The following is a 25,888-nucleotide window of genomic DNA, read 5'->3' as shown; positions in this document are numbered from 1 at the left end:
AAAATATAACAGACCTACTAAGGAGACAGCCTACACTATGCTTGTGCGTCCTGTTTTACAGTACTGCTGCGCGGTGTGGGATCCTTACCAGATAGGACTGACGGAGTACATCGAAAAAGTTCAAAGAAAGGCAGCACGTTTTGTATTACAGCGAAATATGGGAAAAAGTTTCACAGAAATGATACAGGATTTGGGATGGACATATTAAAAGAAAGGCGTTTTACGTTGCGACGGAATCTTCTCACGAAATTCCAGTTACCAACTTCCTCATCCGAATGCGAAAATATTTTGTTGACACAGACTTACATAGGGGAGGAACGATCACCAACATAAAATAAGGGATATCAGAGCTCGTACGGAAAGATATAGGTGTTCATTCTTCCTGCGCTCTATACGAGATTTGAGTAATTGAGAATTGTGAAGATGGTTCAAATGGCTCTAGGCACTATGGGACTTAACATCGGAGGTCATCAGTCCCCTAGACTTAGAACAACTTAAACCTAAGGACATCACACACACCCATGCCCAGGGCAGGATTCGAACCTGCGACCGTAGCAGCCGCGTGGTTCCGGACTGAAGGCCTAGGACCGCTCGGCTAGAAGATGAACCCCCTGCCAGGCACTAAAATGTGATTTTCAGAGTATCCATGTTGTTGTGTACATAGTTCCGCATAGTCAGCGCGTACACAACGTTCCCACTAGAGCGCGCCCCGCTAAGCACAACAGCGCAGGCGCAGCGCTCGTCCGTTTCCGCACTACGAGATGGCGCTGTCTTAAAGACGGACCAAATTCTGCTTCCGCCGTTCCGCGTATTAATATGTAGCGCAGCCAATGAGATTGCTACTAACGTAGAACCTTTTCTCCTCGCGGATCACACCCGCGCAGTCATATCTGAACGCGCGAGGTATTATAACCAGTGTACAGACCTCCGATTACTCCAGCCTATAGTCAAGTTTCAGTCTGCGCGTAATAAGATCATCATTCCTGTACATAGCCATGAAGAGAAATGTATAGACACTTTGTCAAGTATCAGAGATATATGAGAATAAGACTAACGTACGAAGACCAAAGGAACTTCAGATTGTCAATTGTAAACAGTGCCTTGTTATTATTTTAATAAATGTGTGTGAAAATTAATAAAGTTCTGTTTAAACCGTCAATCTGCTACTCTAGGCGTGCAAGTGGCATTTCTATCGTCTGACCTAACGGCAGAAGATAAACACGCCACGATAAGACCGCGAGACATATTGCTGACACTCGCCTACTTCGTTAGAGCGACAAGCCAAATAATCTGATGGTGTGTGTACCGAAGGTCTTACAGTACGCACACCACACATGTAGATGTAGATGTAGTTGAAAATAAGGTGTATAAATCCTGTGAGATTAAAAAAATTCTCGTTACTTTCTGATCACGCACGCTCCATGCGTTCCCGCTGCAGGTCGACTGACGAGGTTCCCAGTACACGGGGGGCGCGCTGTCAACGCCAGGGAGACGGCGCCCGGCCAGTTCCCGTACCACACGCTGGTGCTCGCCGACAACAGAGTCCTCTGCGGCGGAGCTCTGCTTTCGACGTCCGTCGTGCTGACCGCCGCCCAGTGTGTGTTTCAGTGAGTTGTGCTCATCCTCAGGCACAAACTAGCCGACTCACAGTACCCGCAGAACGCTACAGTCCCTTCAGTTACTTTCTGACTGACGTTGCAGCAGCGTGTGCAATCACAGTCTCTTCCTGGGTCTAAAAATGGGCATAGACTCATTGTTCGGACCTGGGCGAAGGTGGCTTCTCAGTTTATAACTACCCCTCTAACCAAACAGAATTTGCTGATAATTTTTCTTTTAAGGTGCCACTGATACATTTATGAAAATTACAATAAAATACACTCTTGCTAGACCAAGAAGAAATGCAGATGATAAACGGGTATTTATTGGACAAATATATTATACTACAACTGACATGTGATTACAGTTTCATGCAATTTGGGTGCATAGATCGTGATAAATCAGTACCCAGAACAACCTCCTCTGGCCGTAATAACGGCCTTGATACGCCTGGGCATTGAGTCAAACAGAGCTTAGATGGCGTGAACAGGTACAGCTGCCCAAGCAACTTCAACAAGATACCACAATTCATCAAGAGTAGTGACTAGTGTATTGTGACGAGCTAGTTGCTCGGCCACCATTGACCAGACGTTTTGTATTGGTGAGAGATGTGGAGAATGTGCTGGCCAGGGCAGCAGTCGAACATTTTCTGTATCCCGAATGGCCCGTACAGGACCTGCAACATGCGGTCGTGCATTATCCTGCTGAAATGTAGGATTCCGCAGGGATCTAATGAAGAGTAGAGGCATAGGTCGTAACACATCTGAAATGTAACGTCCACTGTTCAAAGTGCCGTCAATGCGAACAAGAGGTGGCCGAGACGCGTAACCAGTGGCACCCCATACCATCACGTTGGGTGATACGCTAGTATGGCGTTGACGAATACACGCTTCCAATGTGCGTTCACCGCGATGACGCCAAACACGGATGCGATCATCATGATGCTGTAAACAGAACCTGGATTCATCCGAAAAAATGTTTTGCCGTTCGTGCACGCAGGTTCGTCGTTGAGTACACCATCGAAGGCGCTCCTGTCTGTGATGCAGCGTCAAGGGTAACCGCAGCCATGGTCTCCGAGCTGATAGTCCATGCTGCTGCAAACGTAGTCGAACTGTTCGTCCACATGGTTGTTGTCTTGCAAACATCCCTATCTATTGACTCTGGGATCGAGACGTGGCTGTACGATCCGTTACAGCTATGCGGATAAGATGCCTGTCATCTCGACTGCTAGTGACACGAGACCGTTGGGATGCAGCACGGCGTTTTGTATTACCCTCCTGAAGCCACCGACTCCATATTCTGCTAACGGTCATTGGATCTCGACCATTGCGAGCAGCAATGTCGCGATACGATAAATCGCAATCGCGATAGGCTTCAATCCGACCTTTATCAAAGTCGGAGACGTGATGCTACGCATTTCTCCTCCTTACACGATGCATCACAACAACGTTTCACCAGGCAACGGCGGTCAACTGCTGCTTGTGTATGAGAAATCGTTTGGAAACTTTCCTCTTGTGAGCTAGTTGTAGGTGTCGCCACCGGCGCCAACCTTCTGTGAATGATCTGGAAAGCTAATCGTTTGCATATCACAGCATATTTTTCCTGTCGGTTAAATTTCGCGTCCGTAGCACGTCATCTTCGTGGTGTAGCAATTTTAATGGCCAGTAGTGTACATAAAAATGTTAATACTTGGAAACCCAACAATGTTTCGCAACTGCTAAATATGTTTGGGACATATACGTCCTACTCTCCTTCTGCCCCTCTCTTTATCCATCTCCTCCTCCCCCTCTCTGTGTCCATCTCGTCCTTATCTTCCCCCCTCTCACTATCCGTCCCCTCAACCTCTCCGCCGGCCGGAGTGGCCGAGCGGTTCTAGGCACTGTAGTCTGGAATTGCGCGACCGCTACGGTCGCTGGTTCGAATCCTGCCTCGGCCATGGATGCGTGTGATGTCCTTAGGATAGTTAGGTTTAAGTAGTTCTAAGTTCTAGAGGACTGATGACCACAGCAGTTAAGTCTCATTATGCTCAGATCCATTTCAACCTCTCCACTCGCATTGTCCAAGTAAATGTGAAAATACGGCCTCGTAATTTGGCCAGGAAGGAAACCGATGAAATGCTAGACTAATGGGCATTTGGCACAATTCATTCACTGTACAACATGCAAATTTATTACAACATGCAAATTTATTTTGCACAGGCTGCATTGTATTAAAGCTAGTTATGAATTTAATTAAACAAGAAATACCTTGAATATTGAACAATAATCAGCGATGGCAGAAAATGTAAAAATTACCATAACTTCATGAGCAGGTTTATATGAATATAATAAATTTAATAAAACTGGCCACATAACAGGCCACTGCCAAAAAGTTCTTATACAAAATACAAAATGTCCAAAGGAGGAGAACAAAAGATTTGAAACCACATTAAACCAACAACGCTTACAGTGTTCCATAATAATACTGAAATAATTAAATTTACGCTAAATAATAATGACAGTTGAGATCCCAACCACTAGTAAAATGTTTAAATAAAGAAGCAGAAAAGTCATATAAAAAGGAAGCCTCTTTCAGTTAACAAACAGAATGACTCACAATTGCTCTAAAATTTGAATGCAATGACATTGCAGTATGGTTCTCAGTTTTCATATCATTGCTAAACCAGCAGTCCATTACTAACGTGTGTGTAGCGTCATTTTTTCCTGTATTAAGACTTTTCCACTATTAAGACGTTTCCCAACAGCAGTCTTAAAGGCCACGGCTGCGTTTGGAAGAAATATCACTGCAGAATGCGAACAGCGAGATCTTTCGCTGCCCAAGGTCTGTGCACAGAATGGGATAAACAGGCGGCTGTGCGGACGTCTGCGCCCAGAATGAACGGTCGTGACAAGGATCGGTAAACAGTACCGATGCCAGGGCACAGGCAAGTCTAAGCAATATTCCGTGCAGCACAAATATATTGCAGTAAGTGCAAGCTCAAGTTACAGCCAAGATTATAATAAATAATGATTTCGCTCCCAACAGGTAATGCAATTTTAAATCTTCTAAGAAGGTAGCAGAAAATTCAAGACACCACTTACAACTGGCTTAAGAAAATTTCAGAATGAAATAGTTATACCAAATCCTGCTGTGACAAGAGATTAAGGCAATCCGTAGGCAATTGCCTCGACGTTTACGACTCCCGAGGACGTACACAGTCCAGGCCAAGCTCAGAACGGACAATGTTTCCTAAAACTAACTAAAATTTCCATATAAACCACTTAAATAAAACGAACACACGAAATTCGTGACCTGGGGCAGAATAAACAGCAGATTAGCCTCAATGAATAAGACAGTGAATCCAGTCCAAAAATCGTTTAATGTTCTGTCAAACAACTACAAACTGAGCACAGCATTTATCAAAAATGTTCAAATGAAACATGTCACATGGTTCTTAATACTGACCCTGATGGGATTCGTGCAACGCGAAAGTACACATCGGTATTAGACAGTCTACGACAATATTAAACATCGACCAATACCGTGCGCCAGAACTAGTATTACCTAATGGTTATTTGCCTCAAGGCTGGCTCTGAGCACAACGGGACTTAACCTCTGAGGTCATCAGTCCCCTAGACTTAGAACTACTTAAACATAAGGACAACACACACATCCATGACCGAGGCAGGATTCGAACCTGCGATCGTAGCAGCCACGTGGTTCCGGGCTGAAGCGCCATAACCGATCGGCCACCGAAGCCGGCTTGCCTCAAGGAAGGGGAGAATTAATAACAGGCAGGTTAAAGAAAATCACTTATACCAACAAATACTACACTACCGACGACTTCACATCAAGCTTCCTTTTAAAGGCGGACACTAACATTAGCCCAAATTAAAGGCACCATGGACATTTAAAATTCACAGATCAAGGTTCCAATAAGATGCAAACTACAAAGACTTAATGAAAATGTTCAACAGACTGTTTTAACACTATTATTGCTTATACAATTCTGCCAGCGAAGTCCATGGAAGACGGACTTCAGTACGAATAAACAGAACCTAGGCATCAAGAAATTCTGGTGAACACGTCTCCGACAGCTCGGCGGGTTTTCAGTAATCTACTTCTGGTGTTCCTCGACACTACGAGCCAAACACAGGCCACCATAACTCCTGAATATCCTTCCCCGTTTACGCTAACACAGACAGGTGAGTGGCGACAAAAAGCCTCCTTTGGGCTTGGTCAATCCACTCATACTCTCCTCACCATGCCAACTGTGATGTAGGTCCAGCAAGCCAGCCGTCCAGGCCACAACAGATGGAGCTGCCCTCGCTGGGCAACGTCTTACAGCCAAATGTAAGAGCACGTCAGTATCGATACTGAACGACAAGCCGTCACGGCTCATCCATTTACACCCCCCCTCCCCTCCCTTAATCTCTCTACAATCCTTCTTACCCATATCTCTATCCATCTCTTTCTTTGCCCTCTCTCTGTTCGTTTCCTTCTCCTCCGTTTCCTTCCTTAAGCGGGCAAGTGCTCTATAGCGGCCTGGCACACAGTTTTAATCTGCCAGTAAGTTTCACAGTAGCGCACACTCCGCTGCAGAGTGAAAATCTCATTCTGGAATTTGTTTAAAGGTTTAAATACCCTGGTATCTAACCTAAAACTGACTGTGAGAAAGGAAACGAAATCCCACATTTTCAAATCACAGCATTTTCTTTCTCGCAGTTTATAGCAGAAAATTTGTACTCTGTTGTTTAAAAATATATAGCCTATCTCCTGAATTTTTTATTTATCGTGTATATTTACAATATACGTATTCTATGTCCATTCGAACGTTTATTAGAGTACATATTTTCAAATAGTATGCAATCGGTCAAGGAAATTTTGTGATTTTCGCTAATAATGTTTTCCTTTTATGTATTAGATATATATCTAGATATCATATATATTAAAAATTTGTAGCGTACGTGCTTCCGAATTTTATTAGAGTATCATCTAAAAAATTGTAGTTAATCGGTCGAGAACTATTCGAGAGTCTAGGTCACAACGTTAAACAGAGCCTTATTTTTATATGAGAGTACATGTATAGGTTTTTATGGACTGTATGTATTTAAGAAATGTGTAGTCTATGTTCGTCCGAATATGTATTAGAATATCATGTAAAATTTGTAGTAAATCGGTCAGGAACGTTTCGAGTTTTTTGCTAATTAGATTTCCCCTTTATGTAGTACATATTCATGCACCACAATATCAGAAATATGTAACTTGTGTCTGTCTGAACGTTATTCGAGTAGCATGTAAAAATATGAAGAAAACTGCTCAGGAAAGTTTGAAGAATTTTGCTGACAACATTTCTTTTATATATTGGAAAAGTAGCAAATATCCGTCTGTACGTTTATTAGAGTATCATGTGAAAATTCAACCGACCAGTATAAACACGGTGTAATCCCTCCCGTGGTTGAGATGCGTAATGAGCTGGGCAACAGTCTTGCTGAAACCACATACGTTGTCGAACGTTCTGGGCAGCATCCTGCAGTGGTAATGGTAGTTCCTGTTACAGAAACGTTCGATATTTGCGTCCATTCAATGTGCCGTCAATAAAATACCGACCAATGAGTTTGTTCCCCACGATGCCATACAATACGTTAACCGACCAAGGATGTTGGGAGTCAACTTGTTGTAACTAGTGGGTTTTGTCTATAGTCCAGTAATGCATGGTACACCGGTGAACACTACCTTGGTTTGTGAGTGTATACTCATCGGAAAATAGTACCTTGGCAAAGAAATTGGGGGACGTTTGCATTTTGATGATGTGCCCATTCACAAAACACTATCCAGGTATGGAATTCGGCGCCATGAAGTTCTTGATGAAGTGATTCGTGGTATGGATGAGACTTGTAACGATACAGTATTGTGTGACAGCACTGCCCACGGACGTACAGGAATAGCCGTGTAATTGCTGGGTGCTTATCCGGGGGTTGTGGTGCACTGCTGCTAGTACAGCTATTTCATTAGCTTCTCCTGTAACAAGTTTACTTAGTTTCCTTTTGCCGGTCTGTACCCTACCATCACACACATAGGCGAACACAACCGTGTAAAAGAACGAACAAGAGAATTACCCCTGGAAAACGTTCGGCGCACAAGACAACAGCAGCCTCAACATTTCTCCTAGATTCTCCGTAGATCAGGATCATTTGAATTTTTTCTTCTGTGGTTGCACTATAATCCTCCACTTTGACGTCTGTTCTCCAAATGATCGATAGGTGTGCAGGCAATAAACACTGCGCAAATATTGTAATGTTTACAGCCGCTACCTGTCCTACGTCTGCACATTATGTGAGCTCCGGTCGCGGTGTACACCTGTTACGATGCGTCGTAGTTCGGTACACGGCCGCCGTGGCGCGTCGAGTGGTGCCCCGTTCGATATGTCAGAGGAATACAACGTTGCGAACGGAGTTTCCAATTAGAAGTTATAAAATACTGGCCTATCCTACTCTCGCTGCATGGAGTTGGGGTCCCACGTGCCATTAGATATTCAAGAGCCATTCGTTAGCGTGTCGTAAATTACGATTATGTACTCATTTCTACTCCTCCGATTGCAGCGTCATCTGTGGCGAAACGAAGAAAATGCTTCAGACCATAAGTGTGTAGATTTTGAAACTTCCTGGCAGATTAAAACTGTGTGCCGGACCGAGACTCGAACTCGGGACATTTGCCTTTCGCGGGAAAGGGCTCTACTGACAGAGCTACCCAAGCACGACTCACGCCCCTTCCTCACAGCTTTACTTCTGCCAGTACCGCGTCTCCTACCTTCCAAACTTAACAGAAGATCTCCTGCGAAACTTGCAGAACTAGCACTCCTGAAAGAAAGGATATTGCGGAAATGTCATTCTGGAAACATCCCTCAGGCTGTGGCTAAGCCATGTCTTCGCAAATCCTTTCTTTCAGGAGTGCTAGTTCTGCAAGGTTCGCAGGAGAGCTTCTGTTAAGTTTGGAAGGTAGGAGACGAGGTACTGACAAGAGTAAAGCTGTGAGGACGGGGCGTGGGTCGTGCTTAGGTAGCCCTGTCGGTAGAGCACTTGCCCGCGAAAGGCAAAGGTCCCGAGTTCGAGTCTCGGTCCGGCACACAGTTTTAATCTGCCAGGAAGTTTCATATCAGCGCACACTCCGCTGCAGAGTGGAAATATCACTCTGTGTAGATTTTGCCGTAGAGTCCTAATCTGCAACAAATAACGGGGTTCTCATCGAAGATTTCAAAGTTGCCCCCCCCCCCCCTCTCGCTCACCACCCACGCACATGGTGTGCTGGTGGGTCGAGCGTGACATCGTTGGATGTTCCCCTCCGAGACAAAATAAAATGGTATTATAACTTATCTTGATCCGATGTGTAGTTTTCGAGATACTTCAGTGTCTTCAGTTAAAATGAACACTCTGTATAATTGTATAGATCAGGTGTCTCGAAACTACGGCCCGCGGGTCGGATCCGAGCCACAACTTCAGTTTATCCGGCCCGAGGAGGTAACTTCAATTTGATTGGTAAAAATATGGAAGACGAGACCTATCTACTTCAGTACTGTTGTTACTAGGACTATGTGCAGCCGTTAAGCCTGACATTGGAGCGTCTGCAGCAGAATCCGTGTGTGGTGATCCACTCAGGATCCCTTTGGAAGTTTTCGAGCAACAACGTGGCCACCCGCCATAAAAACTTTCCCTCCTACTTCAGTAGGTCAAAATTCCACCATTAAATTTCTCCCGTTTCCGACATATGGGACGGGAAACATTGGCACACAATGATTTACGGACGTGGTCTCGGGTCATGTTGCGTACAAACTCTCTGAAATCCTGTTGTATCCCCTATGAAATTCATTCGGTGACATGAGGTCAATCAACGTCACTTCTACGTTTTTGTTGACGACACTGATTCTGAATTCGTTGACTTACCCTACCACATAGAAATGAAGTGACTGAGCTGCGGCAGAGTCCTGTTCCATTCTTACAAGCTCCGAAACGAAATAGATGATTTTCTCAGTGAAAAGAGCGTTGATCACGGATACCACGTTCGACAACGTGTGTAGTGGCCTGGCCCTCAAAGTCGTCATTTTTGGTAGACTTCACGTCCGCCTGAATGATCAGAACTTGAAACTTCAGGGAAAGAATAATCTTGTATTCTCTACAGTCATCAAAAGTCACTTCTGAGAAAGTTGTTATTGTTTGAAGGGAAGCTGTTAGATGAAAATTTTTTTGTGCTAAGATGTCAACCTTGATGTTCAGAAAAAATATTAGTGACTTGAAGACGCACTTTTATTTTCGAGAAGTTTTCAGATCTTGACAACATTGAGAGTGACATTCTTCTATTCCTGGATCCATTTGACTGTAACCTTTATGATGTAGCAGTTGATCTACAGTCGGAGGTCACTGATTTGCAAACAAATGCCCTGTTCAAAGAGCAGCAGAGACGAAGAACACTCGTTGACTGTTACCCCTGTTTATCTGATATGACCATCTAAAACTGAAGAAATTTGTCACTGTTATTACACTCATCAAAAAAAGTTGTTCATCACCTCGGTTCCGAGAGTTCCGGAACCTGTATAGAGATAAACAAAAACAACATTTCCGCCCTTTTTATTGCTCATGTAAACCACACATTGCATGTTGTACCACCATACGGCGAGACCGCCAGAGGTGCTGGTCCAGATTGCTGTACACACCGGTACCTCTAATACCCAGTAGCACGTCCTCTTGCATTGATGCATGCCTGTATTCGTCGTGGCATACTATCCACAAGTTCATCAAGGCACTGTTGGTCCAGATTATCCCACTCCTCAACGGTGATTCGGCGTAGATCCATCGGAGTGTTTGCTGGGTCTCGTCGTCCATAAACAGACCTTCTCAATCTATCTCAGGCATGTTCGATAGGGTTCATGTCTAGAGAACATGCTGGCCACTCTAGTCGAGCGATGTCATTATCCGCCGGCCGGAATTCCCGGGTTCTAGGCTCTTCAGTCTGGAACTGCGAGACCGCTAAGATCGCAGGTTCGACTCCTACCTCGGGCATGGATGTATGTGATGTCCTTAGGTTAGTTAGGTTTAAGTAGTTCTAAGTGATAGGGGACTGATGACCTCAGATGTTAAGGCCCAATAGTGCTCGAGGCCATCTGAACCATTTTTGTCATTATCCTGAAGGAAGTCTTTCACAAGATGTGCACGATGAGGGCGCGAATTGTCATCTGTGTAGACGAATGTCTCTCCAATATGCGGCCGATATGGTTGCACTATCGGTCGGAGGATGGCATATACGTATCGCACAGCCGTTGCGGCGCCTTCCGTGATCACCAGCGGCGTATGTCGGCCCTAGTTAATGCCACCCCAAAACAGCAGAGAACCTCTACTTGCTGCACTCGCTGGACAGTGTGCCTAAGGCGTTCAGCCTGACCGGTTTGCCTCCGAACACGTCTCCGATGAGAAAATTTCCGACCCAGCCGGGAATTGAATCCGGGCCCCTTTGCATGGCATTCTGCCGTGCTGACCACTGTCAAGGCGGACAATCTTTATCTTATGACAACAAGAGTGATTTGTAAACATGACATGTTCAAATGCGTGTCTAATCTTATAGGACATAACTGCTAAGGTCATCAGTCCCTAAGCTTACACACTACTTAACCTAAATTATGTTAAGGACAAACACACACACCCCTGCCCGAGGAAGGAATCGAACCTCCGTCGGGAGCAGCCGCACAGATTTGGAAACCTAAGTGTAACAATGTTATTGGTTTGAAACCCGTTATTCTTTTTTTCTTTGGAAGGACTAACGATTGTTCCAGGGAGTTTATCAGAACATAAGTGCTGTGGCGTAGTTTCCACCTCGCTGGATATGTGGACTTCTTCTTGACGACTGGGCAGAAAAATTTATTAAAGTATAGGGGATATGATCTACAGGTGGGCTCCTGTGTTGAGACACTATTTTTGTTATATTTTTTAGTATTTCTTCGGATTTTGGTTTTGAGAAAGTAGTAGTACTTTAGTACCGCCGATATACGTGCAGTCATTAATGAATATTCTTTTTTTGTTCCATAGACGGTTGTGCTCCACACAGCCACTGGAAGTGATCTTTTACCTCCACCTGGCTAACATATTCATAAAGTCAGTTCCTCAAACATTATTATCATTTTCCATCTGATAGATACTTACATTTTAGATCTTTAGTATTTATAGAAACTTTGATAGCAGCAGAAACAGCACAACAGAGCTATGTATGTTTACAAAAGGATAAAACCAGTTCCTCGAATATCATCATTATTTCCATCTGTTACATACATGCATTGTGGATAATTAGTGTATGTAGATGCCTTGATACCTTCAGCTGATCAGTATTCCGAACAGTACTTTTATCTTGTTTCTTTAGAGTAGAGCGGTTATGAAGGTATACGAGTTATAGTTGGACTGTATTCCGAAAATACAAATGAATGTCATTGTTGTGGTCATTGAGTGATGTTTCTTTGTAAGAATCAGTAGGCAGAAAGCTGTGTTTAAGATATCTAAATTCAGCACTCCACCTCGGCTGCAATCCATGTGTGCAGAATATATTGCACAGAGTGTACTCTTGTGTCTTCTTTGGAACGGACTAAGTGATAGTTTCTTTACTCGTTGAATTCTTAGTATACTTTGTAGTTGATTCTTTTGACAGTTCATAATATTGTGTAAAAGATAGAAAGAAAGTTTTTTATGTAGCATCTCGACATTCTGTGGTCTAACTAATGTTGCAATGAATATAAGGGTTGGCCTTCGCATGTAGCATTGTGTGTTCATGGAGGTCTGTTTTTCTGGATTGATATCTAGTGATATCTGGAAAAAGAAGAAGAAGAAGAATCAGGGGAACATCTGCTCCTGCTTTTTAGATTCTTTTTGGCTTGTTGGGGAATTCAAATCACTGTCGGATGCTGAAGAAACTTGGCAGATTAGTAAGAGCAGCACAAATACTCTTGTGCATTTACACATAGAGTATGAAAAAATGTGGAGAATATAGAAGATATTTAAAATTCTGAAAATACAAAAAATATGGAAAATGTGGTTGGTGAGCGAATAATGAAACTTGATTCTGATAACCACATTGTATTCACTTTCCTCTTACGTTACTTTCCCATGGTGAGAAATAAATCGTATTCATAAGAACTATAAAGTTGTGTGGGAGCTTTAGCTCAGCTGGTAGGGTACTATGCACCTTACTCTTAATATGTTTACATTATGATCTGAACACTACCATCGAAGAAACTGACCTGCAATAAGGGATCATGACATTAGTGCCAAAACCTAGAATTGATGGGCAACTGATCTGTTTGTCGATACCGACTGTATTCCACAAGGTTAAAAAGAAATTTTATTCCTCGCTTAATACTACTGGTAAAACATTCAGGTCTGTATCATCTGGTAAGAAGTGCTATGTGATGTTGGGACAACGCGCCAGTGGCAGAATGTGCACTTGCTTACGCTAGTAACAACTCGATGTTTTGTGGACGTGTATTGCACAGGAAAATATCTGATTCTGTCACCATACAAGCCATCCGTGACATTTCAGCCATAATTCGTAGCCTACACTGGTTAACAGATATACACAGAGGGAGTAGTTGGAGTTTGTGACAGAAGTTGTAGGACTTTGCTGAAGGCAACAGATAATAGGAGACGGACGAGGCCACATTTTGTGTGCTTTAATAGTGGCATGACAGGACATCTAGAGACACGGTGTCAAGGGGAAACTGCCATATTCTCCCACATGTGGGCAATACTGTAGCATCTAGCGGCATATACTGTGGAAACTGACAAGGAAGCGCTGGAAATACTAAACACCTAAGGCTACATCATAAAATGTGGAGTTGGTCAACGTTAAAATGGACTATTGCAAGAGTTTCGCATAGGCAAAAATTAGTTTACGGATTTGGATGTGAATCGAGATACTGGGAACGATTTTTAACAAAATGGAGATGTGTGACTACCTTAGGTCACACTACAACTTCTGTGTGCAAGAGGAAGACTACTAGGAGAGCGGCAGTGTTATTATAAACAACAATAATACTGTACATCTTCGTTCACTAAAGATCATATTATTAACATACTTGAAGCAACATTCTAGCTATGGAATGGACTGTGTGTTTGGCCCAGTGAAAGCCTGTCTAAATGTATAAATTCCTTTACGGAAAATTGCGTCGGTTCTTGGAGGAACACAGACATATTAATAACATGAATACAAAGTATTAATGTTCCACAATAACATTGATTAGTTCGTTATGAATCGGCTTTCGGCTTCTCATGCCATTGTCGGATAACTTAGTGCTAAACAGGTAGCCTACACAACTTCAGCGAGAATTCATAGCTGTACAAAGAATGTTGTACAAAGATATGAGACATTTTATTATTATATCGATAGAATGATGTACTACCTAAAGAGGTACTGAACAAATAAACATTATATTACAGTATATTCAAATATTAAAACTATATGTGTCTAACGCAGAACTGTTCTACAACTGAACGATGGCATACTGGTGAATGTGACTTACAGATGGGAAGGGGCGGAGGAGGGGAAGAAGACATCTATAGGATCTGGGTGTAGAGCAGTTATAACAAGCTTATTAGCTAATGGCGAGGGGAGTTATAAGTGGCTGCTACTTTAATAAGCAGGCCTGAGTGGCCGTGCGGTTCTAGGCGCTACAGTCTGGAACCGCGAGACCGCTACGGTCGCAGGTTCGAATCCTGCCTCGGGCATGGATGTGTGTGATGTCCTTAGGTTAGTTAGGTTTAAGTAGTTCTAAGTTCTAGGGGACTGTTGACCTCAGAAGTTAAGTCCCATAGCGCTCAGAGTCATTTCAACCATTTGAACTGTAATAAGGATGAGTAGTGGACCTGTGTTTGCTCATTAAGGACCAGGTCGGGATTCTGTGATTGGTGTTTATTAATGGCCAGAATTTCAAGTAATGTTAGTTTTCTCCCTTTATTGCCATTGCCATCACTCTCTTGTAGAACATTTCTATTTTATACAGTCATATACTTTTAATATTTGAATATACTAGCCGGCCGGTGTGGCCGTTCGGTTCTAGGCGCTTCAGTTTGGAACCGCGTGTCCGCTACGGTCGCAGGTTCGAATCCTGCTTCGGGCATGGATGTGTGTGATGTCCTTAGGTTAGTTAGGTTTAAGTATTCTAAGTTCTAGGGGACTGATGACCTCAGATGTTGAGACCCATAGTGCTCAGAGCCATTTGAACCATTTTTTGAATATACAGTAATATCAGGTTTATTTGTTCATTGTCTCTTTAGGTATTAAGTGATGCTCATGGTTGTATCGATACAGTCATAAGTCAAATATCTTTGTACAGCATTCTTTCTACGCCTATGAATTCTTGTTGCAGTTGTGTGGACCTTCTGTACAGCATTAAGTTATCTGACGATGGGCTAAGAAGTCGAGAACCTGTTCATAACGAAGTAATAAATATTATTGTGGAACATTAATAAATTTGTGATTCTTGAGTTTCTCCCGGCGTATTTGATAATCAAAATATCCACGGGTGTACTGCCGGTCTATAGTGTCCAACGGGCACAATATTTCGGCGATCAAACATGTCGCCATCATCAGGTGAACTGACGGACTGAGCTCCTGTGAACGTGCTGAAAAGGAGGGTAAATTACCTTTCCTTGACGTCTTGGTCAGGAGAAGGGCTGACGGCACCCTAGGTCATGGGGTGTATCGAAAGACAACACACACTGATCTGTATTTGCACGCAGACAGCTGCCACCACCCTTCACAGAGGAATGGGGTACTTAAAACTCTAGTACATAGGGCGCGCACTATCTCTGACACAGAGAGTCTACCCCAGGAATTGGAACATCTGAGAACTGTGTTTCGAAAAAATGGGTACTCAGAGCGGCAGATCCAACGTGCCCTCCGCCCAACCACTGCAGCACAACCTGTTGATATGGATGAAGTCACGAGGGAGGAGGTAGGCACTGCATTTATTCCATACACAGGCGCACTCTCGGGGAAAATCGCCCGCATTCTGAAGAAACACCGTGTCAGAACTGTGTTTTGTCCTCCGAATAAAACTCGTGCACTGGTGGGGAGCGCCAAAGATGACCTCGGTTTGAGGAAGGCTGGCGTGTACCAGATTCCGTGTCATTGTGGCAAGTCGTATATTGGTCAGACGATGCGTACTGTCGAGGATCGATGCCGTGAACACCAGAGGCACACTCGACTAATGTATCCGAGCAAGTCGGCGGTCGCTGAACATTGTTTGTCGGAAAATCACGCTATGGAGTATGACCGCACGAGGATTCTGGTACAGACGTTGAGATACTGGGACAGCGTTGTTAGAGAGGCCATCGAAATTCGCACCAATGACGACCTCATAAACCGTGACTGTGGCTATAATCTTAGGAAGGCTTGGGAACCAGTGATTGGGTTAATCAAGAGTAAATCGAGCAAACGCATAGTTGTGACGACCACGGCGGACAGAGCCATCACACCGACGTCATCTCAGACGCCGTCGCAATCTATTCCACCGTGAGACCGTGGCGCGGGGCGCGGACGGCGGAGGGAGCACGCCGCGGGCGGAGGGAATTTAAATCGGCCGCCGCCGCGACCGAACCCAGTTCCCCCTGAGCAGCCATAGCGTACGGATCTCAGTGCCGGCACGTTCACAGGAGCTCAGTCCGTCAGTTCACCTGATGATCGCGACATGTTTGATCGCCGAAATATTGTGCCCGTTGGACACTATAGACCGGCAGTACACCCGTGGATATTTTGATTATTAATAAATTTTATTCAAGTTATTAATACACTACAGGCCATTAAAATAGCTACGCCACGAAGATGGCGTGCTACAGGCGCGAAATTTAAACGACAGGAAGAAGATGCTGTGATATGCAAATGATCAGCTTTTCAGAACATTCACACAATGCTGGCGCCGGTGGCGACACCTAAAACGTGCTGACATGAGGAAAGTTTCCAACCCATTTCTCACACACAAACAGCAGTTGACCGGCGTTGCCTGGTGAAACGTTGTTGTGATCCCTCGTGTAAGGTGAAGAAATGCGTACCATCACGCTTACGACTTCGATAAAGATCGGATTGTAGCCTATCGCGATTGCGGGTTATCGTATCGCGACATCGCTGCTCCCGTTGGTCGATATCCAATGACTGTTACCAGAATATGGAATCGGTGGGTTCAGGAGGGTAATACAGAACACCGTGCTGTATCCCAACGGCCTCGTATTACTAGCACTCGAGATGACAGGCATCTTATCCGCATGGCTGAGTCAACAGATGGGGAGGTCTGCAAGACAATCACCATCTGCACGAACAGTTCGACGACGTTTGCAGCAGCATGGACTATCAGCTCGGAGACCATGGCTGCGGTTACCCTTGACATTGCATCACAGACAGGAGCGCCACGATGGTGTACTCAACGACGAACCTGGGTGCACGAATGGCAAAACGTCATTTTTTCCGAATAACGCAGGTTCTGTTTACAGCATCATGATGGTCCCATCCGTGTTTGGCGACATCGCGGTGAACGCACATTGGAGGCATGTATTCGTCATCGCCTACTGGCGTATCACCCGGCGTGATGGTATGGGGTGCCATTGGTTACACGGCTCGGTCACCTCTTGTTCGCATTGACGGCGCTTTGAACAGTGGACGGTACATTTCGGATCTGTTACGACCCGTGGCTCTACTCTTCATTCGATCCCGGCGAAACCGTGCATTTCAGCAGGATAATACATGATCGCATGTTGCAGGTCCTGTGCGGGCCTTTCAGGATACAGAAAATGTTCGACTGATGCCCTGGCCAGCACATTCTCCAGATCTCTCAACAATTGAAAACGACTGGTCAGTAGTGGCCGAGCAACTGGCTCGTCGCAATACGCCCTGTCACTACTCTTGATGAACTGTGGTATCGAGTTGAAGCTGCATGGGCAGCTGTACCTGTACACGCCGTCCATGTTCTGTTTGACTCAATGCCCAGGGGTATCAAGACCGTTATTACGGCCAGAGGTGGTTGTTCTGGGTCCTGATTTCTCAGGATCTATGCACGTAAATTGCGTGAACATGTAATCACATGTCAGTGCTAGTATAATATATTTGTCCAATGAATACCCGTTTATCATCCCAGATATGATAAATAATGTTCATGTCTTGGGAGTTTGGTGGTCAGCACAAGTGTTTAAACTCAGAAGAGAGGCATGGAGCCACTCAGCAACAATTCTGGACGTGAAAGGCGTCGTATTGTCCTGCTGGAATTGCACAGCCCCGTCGGAATGCATAATGGACATAAATGGATGCAGATGATCAGACAGGCTGCTTACGTACGTCATACTTATCAGAGTCGTATCTAGGCGCATCAGGGGTACTATATCACTCAAACTGCACTCGTCCAACACCATTACAGAACGTCCACCAGCTTCAACAGTCCCCTATTCACATGCATGTACATGCATTCATGAAGTTGTCTCCATACACGTACACGTCCATTCTCTCGATAAAATTTAAAAAGGGGCTCGTCCGACCAGGTAACACGTTTCCAGTCATCAACAGTCCATTGTAGGTGTTGATGGGCCCAGGCGGGGCGTAAGGCTTTGTGTCGTGCAGTCATCAGACATACACGAGTAGGCCTTCTGCTCCGAAAGCATACTGATGATGTTTCGTTCAATGGTTCGTAAGATGACGCTGGGCTGACGGCCCAGAATTGAAATCTGCAGCAATTTGCGGAAGGGTTGCACTTCTGTCAAGTTGAAAGGTTCTCTTCAGTCTTCGTTGGTCCTGTTCTTGATGCGTCTTTTTCTGACCATAGCGAAGTCCGTGATTCGATGTATTACAGGATATTCACGGTATACTCGTATGAGAAAATCCCCAATTCATCGTTACCTCAGAGATGCTGTGTCCCATCGTTCGTGCGCCGACTATAAGACCACGTTCAAACTCACTTAAATCTTGATACCTTGCTATTGTAGCAACAGTAACCGATCTAACAACTGCGCCAGACACTCGTTCTCTTATATAGGCGTTTTCAACCGCAGCGCCGTATTCTGCCTGTTTACACGTCTCTGTGAAACTTTCTGGCAGATTAAATTTGTATGCCAGACCGAGACTCGAACTCGGGACCCTAGCCTTTCGCGATCTACCAACTGAGTTACCCAAGCATGACCCACGACCCCTCATCATAGCTTCACTTCCGCCAGTACCTCGTCTCCTACCATGCAAACTTCACAGATAATTTCCTGCGAACTTTTGCAAGACTATCACTTCTGGAAGAAAGGATACTGCAGAGACATGGATTAGCCAAAGCCTGGGGGATGTTTCCAGAATTCTGGTCACATACCTCTGTATTTGAATACGCGTGACTATACGTTTCTTTGGCGCTTCAGTGTATTAAACGTCAAGAGACAATTTTTTTCGGGTTGGGAATTCACTGGTGACTTTAAGCGTCCCCATAGGCAGAAACTTAATGGATACAGTTCCTGTGGAAGCTCAGGTCGCGCTCGTGGATCTCCACCTCGACCAGTCCGTCGCCCAAGAAACGTTATAGAGAGGTAGCCTACTGCCGCACGATCCGTAGAAACCAAGGTGGTACCCTGTGGTCCATAATCCACAGTCGCTGTCTTTCTAGAGGGGTGGCGTTCTCCAGAAGCTGTGATAAATCATTGCACTGAAATAGGTGATGTATAGCATCTTTTAAATGTTTGCTTAAATCTATTGCTCTATGAATTTGTCGCAGAAAGTTGCTGCCCATGCACTAATACTGAAGCGATGAAGATCTCTCATCTCCACGATTGCTCGCGCTTTTGTATCTGCCCACATGTGCATATTGTGGTGATTTACTACGCGGTTCCTTGTGAGTCCTGGCAACGCCATGGAATATTAGACATTACCCATTACAAGTAAATTATAGGTGTCGGTTCCCGGATGTTTTATTTTAGGAACTTTCCATCTACTTCTGACCAATACTTATTCTACACTTCTTTTAAACACCCTCGATTCACCCCTCAGTGTGACATATTTTTGCCAAGAATGGATGACTCGGCGGTGATCTTGGGTTGCAAATGTCTGCAGTTTGGCTTTTCAGGAAATGTTCCACCTGGAAAAGTATCCGTGCTCATACTGGAAGTGTCCACCACGCAATCGTACTTTCATTTGAGGAAATGTGAAGAAATCACTGGATGCTGTGCAACAAGAATGTCGAGTGCCTGAGGCGAAATTTGGTAGCACTCAGATGCAGCGAGCGTCATTGTCCTGTGCACTTTGAGTCGGGGAGTTGTCATGGAGAAAAAAAACACCGGCTTGGACAGCTTCGTCTTGACAGCTTCCCCTAACCTCCTGTGAAGATTTCGGTAGTGTGCTATTTGACGGTCTGCCCTTTACGAGCATCATCTATAAGAATTTCACCATGACGCACTCAGAAAGGACTACTGCGCTGATTGCGCTACACCCTTATCCGAGCTCCAGGACCTTCAGTTCTCTAGCGATACCTGGTTCTTCGTTATTCAGGCTCAGTTGACCACACTGGAAGCACCTCCGCCTCCTCAGCACTGTGCAGTATTTTTTTTTTTTTTTTTTTGTACATTTTTGCCGTGAATTTCTACCAACTCAGCATGAGTTGTTGCAGCGTTGTTCCCCTTCAACTGCAGAAAAAGAATTATCGGACGGTACTCCATTTTATCAGTTAGATGCACCGTTTTGTTTTGGCTCGTCTAATAGCGTGCTGTGGTACTATTGTGATCCCGGAAGTTGTCTTGACTTTTTGTGCTGGGGCCAAGCAAGGAGTGTGGGAATGTGGTCCGGAGAAACACCCGGAGGCGTTAGAAAAACAGACCTATCTGCATTGAGGTGGCAAAAACCATGGGATAGCGATATGTAGATATACAGATGGCGGTAATACCGCGTACATAAGGAATAAAAGTGCAGTGCATTGGCGGAGCTGTGATTTGCACTCAGATAATTCATGTGAAAAGATGTCCGATGTGATTACGGCTGCACGACGAGAAGTAACAGACTTTGAACACGATATGGTAATTGAAGCTAGACCCGTGGCTTCATTCCATTTCGGAAATCGTTAGGAATTCAGTATTCCGAGAGTCACAGTGTGAAAAGAGTGCTGAGAATACCAAATCTCATGCAATACCTCACACCACAAAGGACTCAGCGGCTGGTGGCCTTCACTTAACGACCGAGAGCCGTGGCGTTTGCCTAGAGTTATCAGTGCTAATAGACAAGCAAAACAAGCAGAAATCAATGTGAGATATATGATGAATGTATCCGTTAGGAGACTGAGGTGAAATGTGGAGTTAATGGCCTCTGGCAGCCGACGAGTAACGCGAGTGCTATCGCTAACAGCACGACCGCACGTGCAGCACTTATCCTGCGCTCGTGACCACATTGGTTTCCTCCTAGACGATTGGAAAACCGTGGCCTGGTCAGATGAGTCTTTGTTTCATTTGGTAAGAGCTGATAGTAGGGTTTCATCGTGGCGCACATCCCACGAAGCTATGGATCAAGTTGCCAAAACGCACTGGGCAATTTGGTGATGGCTCCAAAATGGTACGAGCCTCTGGTCCAAATGAACTGATCGTTGACTGGAAATTGTATTTTCGGCTACTTGGAGACCATTTTCAGCCTTTCATGGACTTTATGCTCCCAAACAACGATGGAATTTTCACTGGGCCCAATTGTTCGTGTTCGGTTTGAAGTGCGTTCTGGACAGTTCGAGCGAATGATTTGTCCACTCAGATAGCCCGACACGAATCCTATTGAACTTTTGTAGTATATAATCGAGAGGTCACTTCATCCAAAAAATCCTGCAACGTAATTATGAACGTGATAGAGGCAGCAAGGCTCAATGTTTCTACAGAGACTTCCAACAACTTGTTGAGTACAGCAGCTGGGCCTCAGCATGTGTAGTGAGGACGTACTGTGGCGCCTCAGCATTGAGTTGTGATGTCGGGAGCGCAGGTCAGTGCCCAGTGGCCAGTGTGTTGTGTTGCCGGCGGCAGCATTGACATGTGCGGGCTTGGCCTGCTTCAGCCGAGCTGTGCTACAGTGCGGCCCCACACTCAGCGTTCTCGTAGAGTGCCTGTGGCGTGTTTAGGCGAGAATGGGCGACTGTGTGTTCCAGGATGTTGGTTGTTGTGAAGATTAGGCCCTGGTAACCCATCATGGGTCGACCAGGACCGCAGCAAATCTTCACGAGTTGACTGGAGGAGGGGAGAGGGGCTTCGTGAATACGTCCCATTTGGGTGGTGTATAGAAGACAGCTCGGAGGTCGTCTGCGAATGACCCTCGTTGGAGGAGCGCTGGCAGCACAACTGTTTTCTCCTCATCTGTGATGTCCCAATAGGCAAACCACAGATGTAGTTGGCTGCGTCTTGAAGTTGAGGTCAGCAAGCAGCTAGCAGGCAGACCGTTGTCGATCGGCTTGTCATGATTTCATTGAAACTCAATGGACCATCATTCGCCCTGATTATGGCGACACCGACAGAATGGCGACACAACTGAATGAGTCCTCAGGCTACGAAAGTTTTTTTATTTAGAGTAGCACCCACACCAGTAAACCATCTACACTACTGGCCATTAAAATTGATACACCAACAGGAAATGCAGATGATAAACGGGTATTCATTGGACAAATATATTATACTAGAACTGACATGTGATTACATTTTCACCCCATTTGGGTGCATACATCCTGAGAAATCAGTACTCAGAACTACCACCTCTGGTCGTAATAACGGCCTTGATACGACTGGGCATTGAGTCAAACAGAGCTTGGATGGCGTGTACAGGTACAGTTGCCCATGCAGCTTCAACCCGATACCACAGTTCATCAAGAGTAGTGACTGGAGTATTGTGACGAGCCAGATGCTCGGCCACCGTTGACCAGACGTTTTCAATTTGTGAGAGATCTGGAGAACGTGGTAGCCAGGGCAGCATTCGAACATTTTCCGTATCCAGAAAGGCCCATAAAGGACCTGCGACATGCGGTCGTGCATTGTGCTGCTGAAATGTAGGGTTTCGCAGGGATCGAATGAAGGGTAGAGCCACGGGTCGTAACACATCTGAAATGAAACGTCCGCTGTTCAAAGTGCCGTCAATGCGAAAAAGAGATGACCGAGACTTGTAACCAATGGCACCCCATACCATCACGCCGGGTGATACGCCAGTATGGCGATGACGAATACACGCTTCCAATGTGCGTTCACCACGATGTCGCCAAACACGGATGCGACCAAAATGGTTCAAATGGCTCTGAACACTATTGGACTTAACAGCTGCGGTCATCAGTCCCCGAGAACTTAGAACTACTTAAACCTAACTAACCTAAGGACATCACACACATCCATGCCCGAGGCAGGATTCGAATCTGCGACCGTAGCCGTCGCGCGGTTCCGGACTGAGCGCCTAGAAGGATGCGACCATCATGATGCTGTAAACAGAACGTGGATTCATCCGAAGAAATGGCGTTTTGCTATTCGTGCACCCAGGTCGTTGAGTACACCATCGCAGGCGCTCCTGTTTCTGATAGTCCATGCTGCTGCAAACGTCATCCAACTGTTCGTGCAGATGGTACACATTTCTGTTCCTTACACGAGGCATTACAACAGCGTTTCACCAGGCAACGGCGGTCAACTGTTGTTTGTGTATGAGATATCGGTTGGAAACATTCCTCACGTCAGCACGTTGTAGGTGTCGCCACCTGCACCAACCTTGTGTGAATGCTCTGAAAAGCTCATCATTTGCATATCACAGAATCTTCTTCCTGTCGGTTAAATTTCGCGTCTGTAGCATGTCACCTTCGTGGTGTAGCAATTTTAATGGGCAGTAGTGTAAAAACTATGCAACTTCATTTTATTTTGGAGATGATAATTAGAAGTATATAGCTATTCGTACGTGTCTGCAAATGACATTAATCAAATTAACCTTACGTACAGTCACAATATTCCCATAACATCCTGTTCAGTTTCTGAAATTCGGATATAGCCTCTGGGAGTGTGCACTGAATTACAGAGGAACTAATGAACGTTTACGATGTAGATACTTGACAGTTGCTGTCAATGTAGAAGATACTTGAAATTTAACAAAAGTTGTCTCTCTCTACTTCAGGTACAAAACGTGGCTGGTACAGCTGGGAAGCGTGGAGCTGCTAGTCCAGAACCCCCACAGGCAGCTCATCGAGGGCAAGAGGGTGAAAACTCACCCCCTTTATTCTCACAAGCGCACCAATGACGATATAGCTGTCGTATTTCTGAAAACTTCCGCAGTTCTCAATTGTGAGTCACTTATATGTCTCTGCGTTTAGATGCAACTGACACTCACAAACACACACACACACACACACACACACACACACACACACACACACACGCACACACTCACGAACGCACCAAAAGAGAAAGAGAAAGAGAGAGAGAGAGAGAGAGAGAGAGAGAGAGAGAAGGAGATGGCCATTTCGAAGCTGATGACTTCTACTTGTTTTCATAGCAACTGCAACAAATAAAGAAAGGACAATAGCACACTTAAATAGAGCAAAATTTCAGCTACATACTTTCATTTTACCATATAGTCACCCACCATTCGTTGTGCATCTTCTCCAACAATGAACAACAGCCTGGAGCTGCGTACGTAAAAACTTGAACTAGCTAACAAGTGAAGGCCGCCAATTGGGAAATTCAGATTCAATTCATACTGCCCATAATAAAAGCTCATGGCCAGATGTGTAATGTGGCAAATCACCAAGATGCACTTCTCAGCCGTTGTCGAGAAAATCGACAGTTAAAAGAAACCGTTTCGCTGAAATACTCTCTACGATTAATGATTTTCTACAGTGTCGTTGCGTAGCGGTTAGGCGCTCGGGTTCGTAATCCGAAGGTCGCCGGATCGAATCTCGCGCCATGCATTTTTATTATTAGTTTTTTGTAATTCAAATATGAATTGCTTATGCATGTTGGTGAAGGCGGATCGTTCTCCAATTGTATCGCCTCCATTTTTCCGTTTTTAACAGGGTGTACAAAAGCTCTCCCGTCCGCTCTGATTTTCGACGATGTCCTTCAAGTGTCCTTCCAGTGTAACGACCGAGTAACGGAGTTTATAATTCATACCTGCCACAGCAAATTTGTGTTCGTCTTGTCTCTATTCTAATTCGAAAAAATATATATATATAAAATTTGAATTACAAAAACAAATACTAAAAAAAAAGGTTACATGGCGCGAGATTCGATGCGGCGCTGAGAAGTGCATCTTGGTGCTTTGCCACATTACACCTCTGGCCATGAGCTTTTATTATGCGCAGTATTAATCGAATCTGAATTTCACAATTGGCGGCCTCCCTTGTAAGACAAACCACTAGGTTTTAGCTTTGACGACAGAATGTGAGCCTGGAAAATTTTACGCAATAATTTTAAACGATTCTCGCTGTCTGATTCTGGGAATTTATTATTTTAGCCGTTTGTTCTGAAACTGGCACCTGATATATTAATCAGTCAAACAAATAATTACTAGGTTGAACATACACTATGTGATAAAAATTATCCGAACACCCCCAGAAACATACTCTTTTCATATTAGGTGCATTGTGCTCTCACATACTGCCAGGTACTCCATATCAGCGACCTCACTAGTCATTAGACATCGTGAGATAGCAGAATGGGGCACTCCGCGGAACTCACGGACTTGGAAGGTGTTCAGGTGATTGGGTGTCACTTGTGTCGTACGTCTGTATGCGAGATTTTCACACTCGTAAGCATCACTTGGTCCACAGTTTCCGATGTGACAGTGAAGTGGGAACATGAAGCGAAACTTACAGCACAAAAGCGTACAGGCCGACCTCGTCTATTGACTGACAGAGACCGCCGACAGTTGAAGAGGGTGGTGATGTGTAATAGGCAGACATCTGTCCAGACCATTACCATAACACAGAAATTGCATCAGAATCCACTGCACTTACTATGACAGACGGGAGGTGAGAAAACTTACATTTCATGGCCGAGCGGCTGTTTATAAGCCATACATCACGCCGGTAAAAGCCAAACGACGCCTCGCTTGGTGTTAGGAGCTTAAATATTGGACGATTTAACTGTGGAAAAACGTCGTGTGGCGTGACGAAACTCGGTATACAATGTGGCGATCCGATGGCAGGATATGTGTGTGGTGAATGCCCGATGAACGTCATCTGCCAGCGTGTGTAGTGCCGACAGTAAAATTCGGAGGCGATGCTGTTATGGTGTGGTCGTGTTTTTCGTGGAGGGGCTTGCACCCCTTGTTGCCCTGCGTGGCATTATCA

At 44.9% G+C, this 25,888-nt stretch overlaps 1 protein-coding gene across 1 annotated transcript in view; it reads left to right on the top strand.

Annotated features, from left to right (window-relative positions):
- Positions 1 to 25,888, top strand: part of LOC126284619 (complement factor D-like) — a 174,766-nt gene that overhangs the window by 105,504 nt on the left and 43,374 nt on the right. Inside the window, exons 5-6 of the mRNA XM_049983688.1 lie at positions 1,439 to 1,607; positions 23,713 to 23,879. Of these exons, the coding sequence (XP_049839645.1) occupies positions 1,439 to 1,607; positions 23,713 to 23,879 (336 nt within the window). The remainder of the gene's footprint in view (positions 1 to 1,438; positions 1,608 to 23,712; positions 23,880 to 25,888) is intronic.

This window comes from Schistocerca gregaria, chromosome 8, assembly GCF_023897955.1.
Source record: "Schistocerca gregaria isolate iqSchGreg1 chromosome 8, iqSchGreg1.2, whole genome shotgun sequence".
Classification (NCBI taxonomy): Eukaryota; Metazoa; Arthropoda; class Insecta; order Orthoptera; family Acrididae; genus Schistocerca; species Schistocerca gregaria.
The sequence above is the reverse complement of the archived record's forward strand: the minus strand, read 5'-3'. Positions and strand labels throughout refer to the sequence as shown.